General features: G+C 44.1%; 1 protein-coding gene across 4 annotated transcripts in view; it reads left to right on the top strand.

Moving 5' to 3' along the window:
* Positions 1–16289, top strand: part of adam9 (ADAM metallopeptidase domain 9) — a 62121-nt gene extending 45832 nt beyond the window's left edge. Inside the window, exons 17-25 of one of the 4 annotated variants that reach the window (XM_061729648.1) lie at positions 1197–1380; positions 1475–1552; positions 3335–3440; positions 4596–4743; positions 6150–6252; positions 8783–8821; positions 10052–10081; positions 13072–13130; positions 13229–16289. In XM_061729648.1, the coding sequence (XP_061585632.1) occupies positions 1197–1380; positions 1475–1552; positions 3335–3440; positions 4596–4743; positions 6150–6252; positions 8783–8821; positions 10052–10081; positions 13072–13130; positions 13229–13298 (817 nt within the window). In that variant the 3' untranslated portion in view covers positions 13299–16289. The remainder of the gene's footprint in view (positions 1–1196; positions 1381–1474; positions 1553–3334; positions 3441–4595; positions 4744–6149; positions 6253–8782; positions 8822–10051; positions 10082–13071; positions 13131–13228) is intronic. The other 3 variants (XM_061729645.1, XM_061729646.1, XM_061729647.1) reach the window with 3 other exon arrangements.
* Positions 16290–16509: the final 220 nt, after the last annotated feature.

Below are 16509 nucleotides of genomic sequence, written 5' to 3'. Positions count from 1 at the left end.
ACGGGAGGGGGTGTATTCTTTCAGTAGGTCACAGAGGTAGGTGGGGGCTAGGTTGTGAAGGGCTTTGTGGGTGAGGAGGAGGTTTTTATAGGTGATGCGGTATTGGACTGGGAGCCAGTGGAGTTGGATAAGAACGGGGGTGATGTGGTCAGATGACTTGGTGCGGGTGATGATCCGGGCGGCCGAGTTCTGTATGAGTTGCAGTTTGTCGATGAGTTTGGTTGGGAGGCCAGTGAGGAGAGCATTACAGTAATCGATACGGGATGTGATGAATGAGTGGACCAGGATTTCTGTGCTGGATTGGGACAGTGCTGGACGGAGTGTGGAGATGTTGCGGAGGTGGAAGAATGCAGTCCGCAAAGCTTGAAGGCTTGCAAAAGTCTTGAGCTTGGTCCGACTTCAACACAGGATTTGTTGTAGAAATTAAAGTGATGAGGACACTGAACTTTATGATTTGACCGTTTAACGTTAGCTACCCAAAAATTCAACATTACCTGATACAAAATGGGAACCACAAATCCACGTTTCGGTGCCTGGAATCCAGTTGTTTCTGTGAAATGCAGCGATCCATTTGTCTCTCTTAAGCTTATTTTTCGGCAGTCTGTAAAACGATAACTCTGATTTCTTGCTAAATCTATGAGTACAGTCGATCGCACAACAGCTCTTTCCCATTTTAGATGTTTTCCAGTTGCTCAAACTGAAAGTTTACGCTGACACTCAGTCTTTCTGACACTCAGTCTTTCTGACACTCAGTGAGCGTAACCCGCTGTAAAGTTGCATCTGTGACGTCATGTGCATTCCCTCTATATTACGCACAGGAATATCCGGGTGTTTGCTTGACGTCATCACAGACGTTTCTATTCCCACAAGGCGGGCGGTCGCCTCGGTTGCTGCTGTCCTTTTCACGTTTGCAGATCAATAAAGTCTATTTTACTTCCTTGACCCGCTACGTGTTGGTGGGCAGCCTAAGCCCTGTCCCTGGTGGCTGACGGGGCCAGTTCTCACATGGAGCCATCAGAGTTCTGGGGCCACCGTGGCCCCGGCCTCCCCCCCTCTATTGAATGCATGCGATCAGAAACTCTTCCAGAGGTGACGGGTTGAGTTTGTAAAAGTAAATGCGGAGCAGCGCGTCTCCTGCTGGATCTAGGGACGGCATCAACCCGTCATCAGAACGCTGACCCTCTCTGTCTCCATAGAAACGCTCTCTGCGGGAAGCTGCAGTGCTCCAACATCCAGTCGGTGACGGTCTTCGGCATCGAGCCGTCCATCATCATCTCGCCGATCAGCGGAGACAAATGCTACGCCGTGGACTTCAACCTGGGCTCAGACGTCCCAGACCCCGGCATGGTGAACGAGGGGACCAAGTGTGGGGATGACAAGGTGAGGAAGGGGGTGGGAAAGAGAGGAGGGGGAGCAGGAAGAAGGGGGATGATGATGATGATGATGATGATGTCTCCTCTTCTGTGGTGTTCAGGTGTGCATGAACTTCGAATGTCGCAGCAGTGACGTCCTGAACTACGACTGCAAGGCTGAGAGTTGCCACGGACACGGGGTGAGTCTCGTCCGCCGGTGCGGCATCACGGCAGCCCGTCTGATGACTTCCCTTGGGGGACGTCATCAGGATACACGGCATCAGCTTCCACAGTTACGCTGACGACACACAGCTGTACATCGCCGTGTCTCCTGATGACACAGGGCCACTTGATGCCCTTTTTAACTGTATTTTAGATATTAAGTCATGGATGGCAGATAATTTCCTACAGCTCAACCAGGACAAAACAGAGGTTTTAGTTATTGGTCCTGAAGGCCAGAGAGAGAAACTTTTACCAAAACTACAAGATTTTAAACCTTCGCAATGTGTAAAGAACCTGGGTGTTATTTTTGACTCTGAGCTCACTTTTATTCCACACATAAAGAATATTACGAAAATAGGTTTTTACCATCTTAAGAACATAGCCAGAGTCCGCCCGTTTCTCTCTCAGGCCAGCACGGAGGTGCTGATGCATGCTTTTATCTCATGTCGTTTAGATTATTGTAATGCCCTGCTCTCTGGTCTTCCTAAAAAGAGTATTAATAACCTACAGCTATTACAGAACTCAGCCGCTCGCGTGCTGACGAGGACCAGAGGGCGGGAGCACATTACACCTGTTTTAAAATCGCTGCATTGGCTCCCCGTCCGTTTCAGGATTGATTTTAAGGTTCTTTTACTGGTTTTTAAGTGTCTTAACGGTCTTGGGCCATCTTATTTATCTGATCTGCTTTTACCGTATCAACCCTCACGGACCCTGAGGTCCTCTGGCACCGGCCTTCTAACCATTCCCCGAACCGCGACCAAAACCCACGGTGAGGCTGCATTCAGCCATTATGGCCTTTATTTATGGAACAGCCTGCCAGAGAACCTCAGGGCCGCAGAGAACGTTGATATTTTTAAAAGGAGGCTCAAGACACACCTTTTTAGCTTGGCTTTTATCTGATCTCATTTACATAGTCTTTTTAGCTATGTATTGTGTCTACTTCTTTAGCTCTTTTATTATCTTTAAAACTTTAATACATTTTAGTGACTTTTTACTTTATGTTATTTATTATTCATCTTAAGTTTTATATAGATTTCTCTAAAATTTTACACTTTTAGGCATTTATTACTTTCTTTTAATCTTTTAGTTTTTAGCTCCAGTGTTTCCTCAGGGGGGTCGTCCACACTGGGAGGTGTGTCTGCTCCGCCCATGGGGGTTTCGTCATGGGGGTCCCTCAGGCCTGGGTAGCTGGGGGTGGGACTCCACCTTCTGTGTGGGGTCTGCCCCGGTCTGTCCGGGTTGGGGGGGTCTCTGTGGCGATGCTCCTTGTGGTCGTGGTCGGTGGAGCCTCTCGGTGTGGACGGCCACCCATAGGTAGTGTTTTCCTCACCTGGATCGTTAAGCTAAGCCATGTCACCAGTCCACTTACTGTGTGTGTGTGTGTGTGTGTGTGTGTGTGTGTGTGTGTGTGTGTGTGTGTGTGTGTGTGTGTGTGTGTGTGTGTGTGTGTGTGTGTGTGTGTGTGTGTGTGTGTGTGTGTGTGTGTGTGTGTGTGTGTGGCGTGTGGGCGTGTGGGCGTGTGAGTGTGTGCACATGTATATGAGTGTGAGTGAGTGTGTGTGTACGCGTGGGGGGTGGGGGGCGGGGTCGTATGGAATGTTTTAAATTGTGTTTTTTTTATTGTTATTTTATTCTGCATGTAAAGCACCATGTGTTGCATTTTATATTGTATGATTTGGTGCTATACAAATAAATAAAGTTTAAGTTTAAGTCTGTCAGCTGTGTCTCCTGTCCACACGTCTGCCGTCCCTGTCTCCCAGGTCTGCAACAACAACAGGAACTGTCACTGTGACTACGGATGGGCCCCGCCTTTCTGCGAGCTGTCGGGTTACGGAGGCAGCACGGACAGCGGGCCCACCTGGAATGGTAGGTAGCCACGGCTGGTCGCCACTAGGGGTGTAACAATATATCGTGCCACGAAATTTTGTGATACAAAAACGTCACGATACGTGTCGTGGAGGTGACAAACTGTAGCGCGATATTGGATTATTAATATTAATCTATTGTGTTGACTAGTAACATCCTATTGGTGCAGAGGGATCACGTGACGACCTCGACCCGCGGACCAAAATCTTCCTCCGCTCAGAAGAAACTAGTACCGTTTTGGTCCCGATCACGGGACTCTTGGGGGGTTTTGAGCTCTGAACTTTTACTTATGTAAGGCTGGTGTAGAGTTAAGCCTTACCTTATTAAATTAAACCTTTGTCGGGTCGTGAGTAGGATAAACACGGGGACAACTTCTGCTGAGTTCCAGTGTACTTTAATGTCCCTCAACAGTGTAGGATTTTAGAACATCAACACAGCACCTAGTGCCGTACTGTGGCGTATCACTCCGCCCAATCTAAAACAGACTAATCACTACAGATAAACTGACTAGTGTCATTATAGTCCCTGATTTACATCAGAATATAAAGAATATATTTATAAAATAATCAACCCTGAATTACCAAAATAACCTCCTTAACAAAAATAAATCTCCTCTTACACTTATAAGGTGAGCATGAATCAATCTTTTTATGATGTAAAATTGTATGTATTTATTTACTTTATTTATTTAATTTTAGTTGTTAAATTTCTGGAAAAGAAAAAAGTCAAATCATACATGAGAGAAACTATTCAGTTTGTGGCAAAATATTTGTACTTGTATGAAACTGAAGATGCATAATGCAAACCTGACATTTACTTTTAGTTCAGTTTGTGGAAAATGGTTGGCCTGGCTTTCTCTTTAAAACTTAAACAGTTATAAAACATTACAAACTGTAACAATTTGTATTTTGTGTCTTTCAAATAAAAGACAATTTTTTCCAGTCATATGTTCCTCATTCAAGGTTGTTAAAAAAATACTGCTATAATATCGTATCGTTATCGTGACCTCAATATCGTGTATCGTACCGTATTGTGAGATTAGTGTATCGTTACAGCCCTAGTAGCCACGGCTGGTGGCCGGTAGCCACGGCCGGTCGCCCCTGAGACCTCCCAGCAGTGTGACGGGTACTGACTCAGCCTCTCTGTCCTCCCCAGATAAGGACACGTCTCTCCGGGACGGCCTGCTCGTCTTCTTCTTCTTCATTCTTCCTCTGCTGGCTCTGGGCACGTTCGTGTTCCTGCGCAGGAACGAGCTGCTGCGGCGGCTCGGGCTGAGCCGCAGGAAGAGGTCGCAGGGATACCAGTGAGTAAACGCCGCCCAAGACATGGGCATCGGTCATCCTTTAACGCGTTGGTCTGGAGTACAAACCTGGTATCCATGACAACAGACCTGTAACACTGATTCATCTGGAACAGGGGTCGGCAACCAAAAATGTTGAAAGAGCCATATTGGACCAAAAACACAAAAAACAAATATGTCTGGAGCCGCAAAAAAAGAAAGGTCTTGTATCAGCCTTAGAATGAAGGCAACACATGCTGCATGTATCTATATTACTGTATATTCCGCACTATAAGGCGCACTAAATATATGGTAAAATACCGTACTATAGTGGCTGGGGTTGAGTTACGTATCTACCCGATGGAGCTGCGCTACAGGAAATGCTACAAAATCCTACAGCAAATGCAAAAAAAAGAACAAGAAGAAAAGTACTGTATGTCAAACTTTATTAACAAAATAAAAACCAGCTTTGCTCCGTCTCGTCAAAGTCTCCATTATGCGAGTCAGCGTCACTGCTGTTGTCTTGAACGTCTGTGACGATTCCTGACGTTTTTAGCGCCGTTACTTCGGCGACACCAACTACGTTGCCCACAATCCCCCTGACTACATTACCCACAATCCCCCTGACTACAGTAACAGAAATGACCGTAATGATCATATATAAGGTGCACTGCATTATAAGGCGCACTGCCGGTTTTTGAGAAAATTAAAGGCTTTTAGCTGCGCCTTATAGTGCGGAAAATACGGTAGGTATAACTGGGGGAAGATTTTTTTTTTCATTCTGCACTTCGAGAAAAAAAAAAGTAAAAAGAAATGTTGAGAAAAAAGTCTAAATTTCGAGAAAAAAGTTGAAATGTTGAGATTAATGTTGAGGTACAATCTCAAGAAAAAAGTCAAAATTTCAAGAATAAAGTTGAAATGTCGAGATTAAAAAGGAAAGGAAAAAGAGAAAAAAAAGGAAAAAGAAGAAAAAAAGAGAAAAAAAGAGGGAAAAAAAAGAAGAAAAAAAGGAAAAAAAGTCAAACATTTTTGAAAAAGCTCCAGGAGCCACTAGGGCGGCGCTAAAGAGCCACGGGTTGCCGACCCCCGATCTGGAACCTCCACCGTATGGCGGTCCGACCCGGCCCGACTCGGCCCACCTTTTCAGTGTCGTTAGCGACTGTGTCTCTGCATTGTTGATAGAGGTTTCCATGGTAACCCATGTGGTCCTATCAGCTGTTGACGGAACAAGGTTCTTGATTCAGCGTGGTCGGAGGGATCAGTGGTCCAGGTGTCCAGATTAGACCGGTTCTGTTGTCTGATGATGCTCCATATTGCAGGATCTTCTGATCAGCCCATGCAGAACATCTCAATCTTTTATTTCAGGGACGTTTCTCACACATTTGTTCTTCTCTCCACTCACTTGCTCGGTGTCTCCTGAATGTTTTCAGGGCGGATGGGGCGGCTTCATCCAATCCCAGCCGCGGACCGCCCCCCCGAGCGCAGCCGCCGGCCGTTACCCGGGACAACGCCAATGGCATCGTTAGAGACGGGGTGAGTTTGTGTGTTTCTGTCAGGAGTTTACAACTCTCCTGTGTTCCGTCTTCCCGTACGGTTTAGGAATACAGTAATCCCTGGCTATAATGCGGTTCACCTTTCACGTCTCGCTGCTTCACAGATTTACATTGTGCATCGTGTTCTGCATTCTGATTGGCTAAACAGTCTCCCCACTTCTTCACTTCCTGTGTCAATAACGTTGGTCTCTTAGCAACAAGCTGAGAACGGCCAATGAGCTTCAGCAGCAGCTGAAGAACGGAACCTTTGATGAATCGTTCATTACAGTCTCAGATATAATCCATGGTGTCGGTTTAAAACAATCTTTTTGCCCAGAAGAAAAAAGAGCGACAACAACGACCCATGACTATGTTCTTCTCTGGAAAAAACACACCTGCACCGCGGCTTTAGGAGAAAAAGACGCTACACTGCAAAATCTTAAAGGGAACCCTGCATATTAAGACATGTAGGTCTTAAAAGATAAATGTTGGTATCAATTATAACAATGTGATATAAAAAACCTTGTTGATGTCTTCGTTTTTATAAAATTTGAAAATATAATTTAACATGTAGGTCGCCATTGTTTTTTACGTTCTGGGTAGTACGTCACACGGTGGCTCCTGCTGGCCCCCGTCCACTGTTCTGACACCCAGAAACAGATGAAAACACAACTAAACAGGTGACGGCGCATCAGAAACACAGATGAAAACACAGCTGAACATTAAGGTGACGGCGCACCTACAAAAAAGTAAAATAAAATTAAAAAAAAGTGCAGCCCCATACAGCATGAACTATAAAAACACCATAAAACTCAGATAGACTAACAGACCACACGTTTCAACTAGCAGATAACCGATGCTACAATAAAAACCCCAGCCAGATCTGGCGTCATTTAATTAAATAAAGATGTTCTTGCCTATTTGAAGCGAAGTCTGCGCCTCCCGTTTCGTCAAAGTCCCGGGCCAGGCCCCTCAGCGTCGGGTCTGTCATCACCCAGCACCGAGGCCGGTTTTAGGAGGGAGAGGGGGGGGCTATGCCCACTCAAACGTGCATATTGCCCACCGGCGTCTCCATCCCGGCGGCGGCAGCGAGAGCGGAGAGCGGCGAGCGGGTGGCGGAGCGCTGCGGGCTGTAGAGCCCCGGCTACGCAGGCTACGGCGTAGCCTACGCAGGCCACGGCGTAGCCTACGCCGTCTACGCCGTAGGCTACGCCGTCTACGCAGGAGCCTAATGCACTGGTAAGATGCGCACAACATTGATCATTTTTGCAGATCTCCCGTGCATCACAGAACTTTGATCCAGTTTGCCTGAACCGAGACGTCTTATGGGCTCCCTCGTCAGCCTCCACGGCCGGGAGATGCTGCTCATCTATGTTTTAGATACCTGTCCCAGTTAAACTAATGGGGCTTATCTTCCCAGAGCCACCGTCGTACGTCATCGCCCCCAGAATACATTGCGCAGGTAAAACATGGCGCCTCCCGCAGGTCAAAATATGTAATAAACATTGTAGATTTTTAAAGCAATTAGATTATTTTATGTGTTTCTAACAACATATTTTAGTATAAGAGAACAATTGTGGCTAATTAGGGACTACATGTCTTAATATGCAGGGTTCCCTTTAACAAGAATATTTGTCTTATTTCTAGTTGAAATGTCTCATTTTTAGTCAAAAAAATCTCATTACACTTAAAACAAGACTCATCACTGGAAAAAACAACAGTTTTCACCTGTTTCAAGTAGATTTTCACTTAAAATAAGTAGAAAAATCTGCCAGTGGAACAAGATTTTATGCTTGTAATGAGAAGATAAATCTTGTCCCACTGGGGGACAAGTGAGAATTTACTTGAAACATGTGAAAATTGTCAAATAACAAGTTATTTTTCTGGTAATGACTCTTGTTTTAAGTATAATAAGATTTTTTTAGACATTCTAACTAGAAATAGGACAAATATTCCTGGTAAGATTTTGAGTTTTTGCAGTGTACAGACAAGTCAGGATGCAGCAGCAGTGAATGAAGAGCAGTGAAATACGCGCCAGTCACTATTTGTCCTACTGTACTTATTGTATTTCTTTACATAATCATTTTTTATTTTCTCCCGTTCAAATCAAATCTCGGGTTGTGGTGGGGCTGATCTCCCCAATGTGAAGCCTTGTATAATAATTGTAAAAAAGAAAAAAAAATGGTTGCTACTTGGCGGATTTCACCTATCACGGGTTCTTTTTGGAATGTAACCACCGCGAAGAACGAGGCATTACTGTATAGCCCTTTTTTAAGGGGGCTAATCGCTTCCTTTCTGCAGAAATGTGCCCCAGTCAGGTCCCGGTTAGTGCGGTCAGGTCCTGCGGCAGTGGCTGCTCCCGTGTTAGTCACGTACGCTCGCGTCACAGACCAGCGTTTTATCCGGCCGTGGAGCAGAGCAGACTCTGGCTGAAACACGGTTTCAGTCCTCGCGGTTCTGAAGGCTCTGAGACGAGCCCGTAAACAGGAACCGCTGTTAACATGTGAAACCTGCCTGTGATGCTGCAGCAGGAGGCCGACGACGACACCGCTGACGACGACGTTCTCCCGGTGAGAGTGGCTCTGCAGTAGGTTAGCTTCCCCCTGCTCATCCTGCTGCACCCTGTAGTTTATCTCCAAGTCTGAAGCAGTCGGCTGATCAGTACGTGATTCTACCATCCCAGAATAGTTCATTAGCTGCTAGATCACCAACCACGGGTCTCACCGGGGAATCAAGCAGCTGCACCGGTGCTGCATTTCCTCAGATGAAGGGAGATGTCTTCATTTACCTGTAACCAGTACTGGAGTTGAGGGGGATGAGGGGGATGAGGGGGGACGGCATCCCCCCCTGAAATAAAAACGGTCCAAATCATCCCCCTGTAAAACTGCCATCCCTCCTTTCCATCCCTTATGTCATTTCATCAATGAATGTGGTTTTACTGCTATTTCAACATTTAGAGTCATCACCAGAAAAATAACACCAGAAAAATAACTTATTTGACCATTTTCACCTGTTTCAAGTAAATTTTCACTTGAAATAAGTAGAAAAATCTGCCAGTGGGACAAGATTTATCTTCTTATTACAAGCAAAAAAATCTTGTTCCACTGGCAGATTTTTCTACTTATTTCAAGTGAAAATCTACTTAAAACAGGTGAAAATTGTTGTTTTTTTCCAGTGATGTCTTGTTTTAAGTGTAATGAGATTTTTTTACTAAAATGAGACATTTTAACTAGAAATAATATTTTGTAGTTTTAGTTTTAGTTTAGTTATTTTGTAGTTAATATTTTGAGTTTTTGCAGTGATCCATTTGACTTATCCTGTGAAGGACAGAGTCATATTGATAAGTTCAGAAAAGTGTTTTTTATTGTTGTGTTTTGATGTATTTGATGTAAGCCCAGTGGATATTTAAAGCTTACAGAAGGCTGCATTTAACTGCTGCTATGTCATTCCTGCAGTATTTCTGCAGCTGTTTTGGTCAGTGCTATTATTTCTAATATATTATATTTGTAATCAGCACAAATTATCTGTCCCCATATGATAAAATCCACCATCCCCCCCTGATTTATTTTTTTACAACTCGAGTACTGCCTGTAACACCCACGTCTGGTCACCTGATTGATCACATCTGTACACCTGACATTTAATCACATCCCAGACTTCATTTGAGGAAATGCTACTTGAAGTCCGGATGTTCACAGTTCTGTTCCTGCATTTGTGTCTCCTGCTGTTGCTGACCCTGTAAAGTCTCATTTCAACTCATTAAAATGAACTAACAGCATGTGTTCTCTCTGCATGTGAAGCATCACGCTCAGCTGCTGCCTCCACCCAAGGTAAAATACTACGTACTACTCAAACTCTAGTGTTCTGATCCTGCTCCGATGCTGCCGACCTAAGGCTGTACGCTCGGTGAATCCTCCACCTCCCAATGTACCGAGCTCTGATTGGACCGCAGACGTGTTCGGACTAAACTCTGCTTGAGCAAATCTGAATTATGTTTGGGGCTCTGAATCCAAAGTATAATGAAACATCTCCAAAGAGACGTGTAAATGGGAAAGAAACAGGACGAGTGATGCACAATGACCACAGTATGACACCAGACATGAGACACAGACACGCGTCAAACGTAGAAGACTTAAAAAGAACTAAAGCAAGACCAAACCACCAAAAACTAGGTGGAAAAAGTGCTCAGTTAAAAAAAATTATTCATCTTATTTTTTTTATTTTTTCCACAAAAGTCATTTCATTTTCTTGAGAAGCATTCATTAAAAAAAAGCAAAAACATAAATAACTAAATGAATAAAGATGAAGTACGACAGTTCCTTTTAAATCCGGTGTTTACAGTCTGATGGATCTGTGATGTCACACAGTCCTGCAGGTCTGACCGGCTCGTCTGATGGGACATTTTCAGGCTCCAAACAGACAGGTTTGTTGAGTTACTGGCGAGTTTATGCGAGCATGCATATCCCCTTTAACCAGCAGGTCTTTTAGTTGAAAAACAAGAAAGAGAACTTTACTAGATAAGCTTCTACTCTATTTTTATGTGATCGCCAGGCCATTAAATACAGTACAGCTGTAAATTAGGCTAACTAATTTATACACTGCAAAAACTCAAAATCTTACCAGGAATATTTGTCTTATTTCTAGTTAAAATGTCTCATTTTTAGTCAAAAAATGTCATTACACTTAAAACAAGAGTCATTGCCAGAAAAATAACTTGTTATTTGACAATTTTCACCTGTTTCAGGTACATTTTCACTTGAAATAAGTAGAAAAATCTGCCAGTGGAACAAGATTTATCTTCTTATTACAAGCAAAAATATCTTGTTCCACTGGCAGATTTTTCTACTTATTTTAAGTGAAAATCTACTTGAAACAGGTGAAAATTGTTGTTTTTTCCAGTGATGAGTCTTGTTTTAAGTGTAATGAGATTTCTTTTTTTACTAAAAATGAGACATTTTAATTAGAAATAAGACAAATATTCTTAAGATATTGAGTTTTTGCAGTGTAAGTGATGTAGATTTTCATTTGCATCACTGCACCATATTCCACTTACTTTTTGCTCCCGGGTGGGGCCCCAGGTTGGGCCCCCGGGTCCCTTGGCCGGTCGAGCTCCACACTTTCCCGTCCTACAGGACCAATCTGCCTCGGCACGCCCTGCCAGGGTTGTTGCCCCCGACAACAAGGTTCCTGAGATCCTTCAGGCATGCAGACTCCGGGTAACGTGAGGACCTCTGGGGCCTCTCTGCTTCCACTGCTCTCCCAACGGCCCAAACCGGGATGAGCAGGACTGGAGCAGAAGCTGGAGCCCTGATTGATAACACCACCCTTGGCTTGTAGGAAAAATGCCTTAATTGAGTACACTGCAAAAACTCAAAATCTTAACAAGAATATTTGTCTTATTTCTAGTTAAAATATCTCATTTTTAGTCAAAAATGTTTAGTTAAAACAAGACTCATCATTGGAAAAAACAACAATTTTCACCTGTTTCAAGTAGATTTTCACTTGAAATAAGTAGAAAAATCTGCCAGTGGAACAAGATTTATTTGCTTGTAACGAGAAGATAAATCTTGTCCCACCGGTAGATTTTCTACTTATTTCAAGTGAAAATTTACTTGAAACAGGTGAAAATTGTCAAATAAGTTATTTTACTGGTAATGACTCTTGTTTTAAGTATAATGAGATTTTTTTGGACTAAAAATTAGACATTTTAACTAGAAATAAGACAAATATTCCTGGTAAGATTTTGAGTTTTTTTTTCAGTGTATTGTTTTTCTCGTGGTGCCCCCGTGTCAGGGTTCGGGTTCCAGCAACGTTGCTACTTGGACTTGGCTACTTGCAACTAAAAATGAACTAAGATAAAATATTTCTCTTCTAATTGATATGATTGTTTAGAACAGGGGTCTGCAACCTTTATTATCAAAAAAGCCATTTTGCATCCACGTCTACAAAAAATATTTTTTGTGGGAGCCGCAAGAAATAACAGAGATTTGAAAAGTTTTCATCTTTATTTATTTTAGCTGTTACAACCCCTAAATATAACAAAAGTGGAGTGTGCATTTGTAGGCGTACTTTGAAATAAATTAAACTGAACTGTAGGCCTATACAGGACTGTCTCAGAAAATTTGAATATTGTGATTTTCTGTAATGCAATTACAAAAACAAGAATGTCATACATTCTGGATTCATTAGAAATCAACTGAAATATTGCAAGCCTTTTATTATTTAAATATTGCTGATCATGGTTTACAGCTTAAGGAAACTCAAATATCCTATCTCAAAAAATTAGAATATTCTGGGAATCTTAATCTTAAACTGTAAACCATAATCAGCAATATTAAAATAATAAAAGGCTTGCAATATTTCAGTTGATTTGTAATGAATCCAGAATGTATGACATTTTTGTTTTTTTAATTGCATTACAGAAAATAAAGAACTTTATCACAATATTCTAATTTTCTGAGACAGTCCTGTATTTGTGTAAAAGTAAAACAAAAAATACCCCATTTTAATATAAATAAAACATTTTGCTGCAGCTTAGCAGCTTTAAAAATAAATATAGAAATTAAAAATAGTTATTTTAAAATTCGATGGCATCAACTCCAACTCCAAGATAACAGCCCAACAAAATAAACTAATAATATGACTAAAAATGAATTCAGAAATATCATTTATTTAGGTTTGGGGGTTTTTTCAAGGCCAAAGGGAGCCGCTACGATGAGGATGAAGAGCCGCAAGCGGCTCCGGAGCCGCAGGTTGCCGACCCCTGGTTTAGAAAAATAAGTTTTTTACAGCCAACAATTCCTTGTGCCTCTGTGTTCAGGTGGTGGAGACCAACAGGACAGCGTCCTCCTACGCCCCGCGGCCGCCTCCCCCTCCTCTGTGAGAACACCCGCCTGTACACCACAGGTCACATGACGCCTGCTGCTCCGGCCCGGAGGAGGAGTGAACCGCTGCTAACCTGTTTCTGTCTTCCTCAGAAAACCCAAACCGTCTCCTGCGTCGCAGCCTCTGGTGCCTCTACGACCCGCCCCCCCGCCACCACTTTAAACACCCGGGGGAGGGGGTTCAGACTGCACCTGGATCACACCCCCATCATCTTCCTCCTCCACCTGGGAGGCTGCCCCATGACAGCTGGTTACCTAGCAACAGCCGCGATGGATTTGGAGGCCGTGGACCGGACCGGCACATCTGACTCTGGTCAGACTGGACTCAACTGAAGCCGCCGCTCCGGAGACTAAAGTCAGCTCTGTCAGGTTCTGTTACCCAGCCAGCCCGTCAGGTCTCAGAACCGCCGCCCTTTTACCCAATTATCCTCCACAATTCACCTGCAGATGAACTTTAATGGACCGTTTCCTCGGTAACGCTGCTCTTAACCGTACAAGGAGGGCTGATTCATGAAACAAGAGCTAGATAAACTACAGATACAGAGAAGGGACTAGTCCGTCCCTTTCTTGCTCTACTGTGTACTTTTAGTTTGAAACTAACATTATGTGATTAACGTGTTATAAATCTCATGCTGGCCCTTGTTGCAGCCTTAAGTCCGTTTTAGCTCCCGTCTCTTTAAGATCCGCCCACAAAAAAGCCACTTTCTTCTGGTTGGTCGGTTTCTGGAAGCCTCTTCTGTAGCCATTGCCCCGTGGGTCAGAGCTCCTCTGTGGCAGGAAACGTGCAACTCAAGGAGAACAGACGTTTCTGAGCAGAAGACAATCATCTCCATCAGCCGGTGTGAAGTAATCAAGCGGCACTTTTCCACTAGACCGAGTGGAGGCGAGTCGGGCTGAGTCGGTACTAGTGGAAAAGTGCCAAAGGTGGTGTGTGGTCAGCAGGTAGTGCTGTCGTACGACTGTACGTCCTGCTTTATTTCCACTCTTGGTGGCAGTTCCAGTGTGGTCCAACACTGTAGTTAATACGTGGTGGGTTCAGACCGTCAGATAGCAGTGCATGTGACTTTATTCACCAGCCGACGGCCAGTATAACGTGCAAAGAAAGCAAAGCGTGCACAGCCGAGAGAGAGAGCACCACGGAGCAAGCACTTTAGTTTAAACGCAAAGGCTTTGCAGTATGATAATGTGGTTCGCTGTAACTGCATCTCCACAAATACAGTACACACAAGCACTCACGCAACCTTTTGGTCTTAAAGTAACGGAAACTAAACACACGCACACGCAAAGCCCTGGCAAACGAGTGTAACTACACACACACCATCAGCATCTGCTGCATCAGCAGCTGATAGCCGTGACGCTAGTGGACTAAGAGCAGCCGGTCAATACAATTCAATTTATTTGTATAGCGTCAAATCACAACAAAGGTCATCTCATGACTTAACAGAGATAAAAGTGATCAGATGTAACACATCATGAAATAATGTATAAAAACATCAGCATCGGAGAAACAGAAGAACAGCTAAACATCCAAAAACACAGTAACATCAGGCTAGCTGACTCTAAGCATAGGATTTTTCATAAAGGAAGGTTTTAAGCCGACTCTTAAAGGCAGAGAGTGTGTCCGCCTCTCGGACCAAGACTGGAAGATTATTCCAGAGGTTCGGGAACTGAAATGTGAAGGTTCTGGAGATTGTAGGAATCCCAAGTAATATTGCATTCTGTGAGCATCTACTGTACAGAACTCAGAAGCCCTGAGATTTGTCTCGGGGTGAAACCCACTCGACTCTTGGCTCTTTTCAGCAGGACCCGTCGTCCTCCACCACCAGCCAAACACCACATTTTAATTAAGACACAAAATCAGGATTCTCCAGGTAGACGTGGGAATATTCTCTGGAGCACAGCAACGCTCCGAAACGTTCCACTTTCCTGTTTGTTCTGATCTATCTCCAGCGTTACAAGTGACTTCCATCTTGCATTTAACCGTAGACTAAACAAAGTTTTATCAGAGCCCATTTATAGAGTTAAAAAGAGACAAGGTTGCGATGCCTCAACGTGCATAGCTTGTGGACACTTAGCGAGACTCCAGGACCTTTATTATGTAAAACAGGGCAGTTCCGTTCTTAGCTCATGATCTCCAGGCAGTGCATGTTCCTGCAGGGGTTTCCACCAATCAGAGGATGCTTGAAAACCCGCCCACTAACCCATGGACGCCACTAAGACGCCGATTCTTGGCTATTTTTCCAGACGTGTCCCTCCTTGTAGTCGTCAGCCTTTGTCAGTCTGACATAATTACAGGGTGTTGAAGAGACGGGAGTTAAATATACAGTTTAATACAGTTTAATAATGGCTGTGATTGGCTGGTGAGCAGTGAGGGGCGGGGCTTGCACATGCCCAGCTCTTGTATCAGAAGCACCGGTGCTGCCTGTTGCACTCCCCACATCTCCACACAAGCACTGTCATAGGAATGTAACGCAGCGCCGTGGGCCGGGCGTCTGGTCTGCAGCGCCCGGCCGGCCCGGACCGCGTTGTCTTCTTCCAGGAATTGTAAAACTGAAGTATGCAACAGCATCGTAGGATGTGGACGTGTCGTCCAGGTTCTCCTTCGGGGGAAGTGTCTCCTGCACACGTCAGCACTGCTGCATCTCTCTGCAAACGATTTCACTGATCAACCTCCCAGCAAGAACCCGTAGTCCCACCAGGGATCACGTACCCGCCCGGGAAACCCCGCGTTTCCCCGGTGACCTGCACTGCAACCAACGAACCTGGATCTGCACTGTGTTGTGTTAATGCTGTTTTAAATCTGCTCTTTTGGATGTTTTTGCACACAGTCGGCGTCAACACGGGCACTCCACTTTTAGGGCTAACTTTGTGCCATTTGGATGGTTTTCATGCCAAAACCATAACCGGTGTTTGGTCCCGAGGACGCTTCAGAGAAGAACTTGGATCTGGGAGCGGCTGAGGCATCAGGTCGTGTCCTCTCACGCTGATATCTGATAAAACCAGGACCGGTAACGAGCCTCATGCTGACACTCAAACCAACACTTACTGTACGAGTGTGATCCGGCACAAATCTGTGTTTAGAATGTCTTACCATTCTGCATGTTTGTTTTTTTGGCTTTTTCAGCAAGTTTATTGAGTTACCCTTTTTTTCCTTCTTTGCTTTTTTTTCGGGGGGGTCACAAACGTATGATTTTTGAGGTTCAAATTTAATTATTTTTTTTCAAATCAATGCAAATGTTACAATCACATCAATACTAGTTGTTTTTTTTAGATCTTAGATCTTAGATCTTAGATCTTTAATAGATCAACACACCCCCTCCCATCAACCTCAACGATGCTCCTTAATCACAATGTGGTTTTACAAAAGATGGTCC

The sequence above is a fragment of the Cololabis saira genome, chromosome 9 (genome assembly GCF_033807715.1).
Source record: "Cololabis saira isolate AMF1-May2022 chromosome 9, fColSai1.1, whole genome shotgun sequence".
NCBI classification, from domain to species: domain Eukaryota; kingdom Metazoa; phylum Chordata; class Actinopteri; order Beloniformes; family Belonidae; genus Cololabis; species Cololabis saira.
Note: the sequence above shows the minus strand (reverse complement) of the source record. Positions and strands in the feature narration are given on the sequence as shown.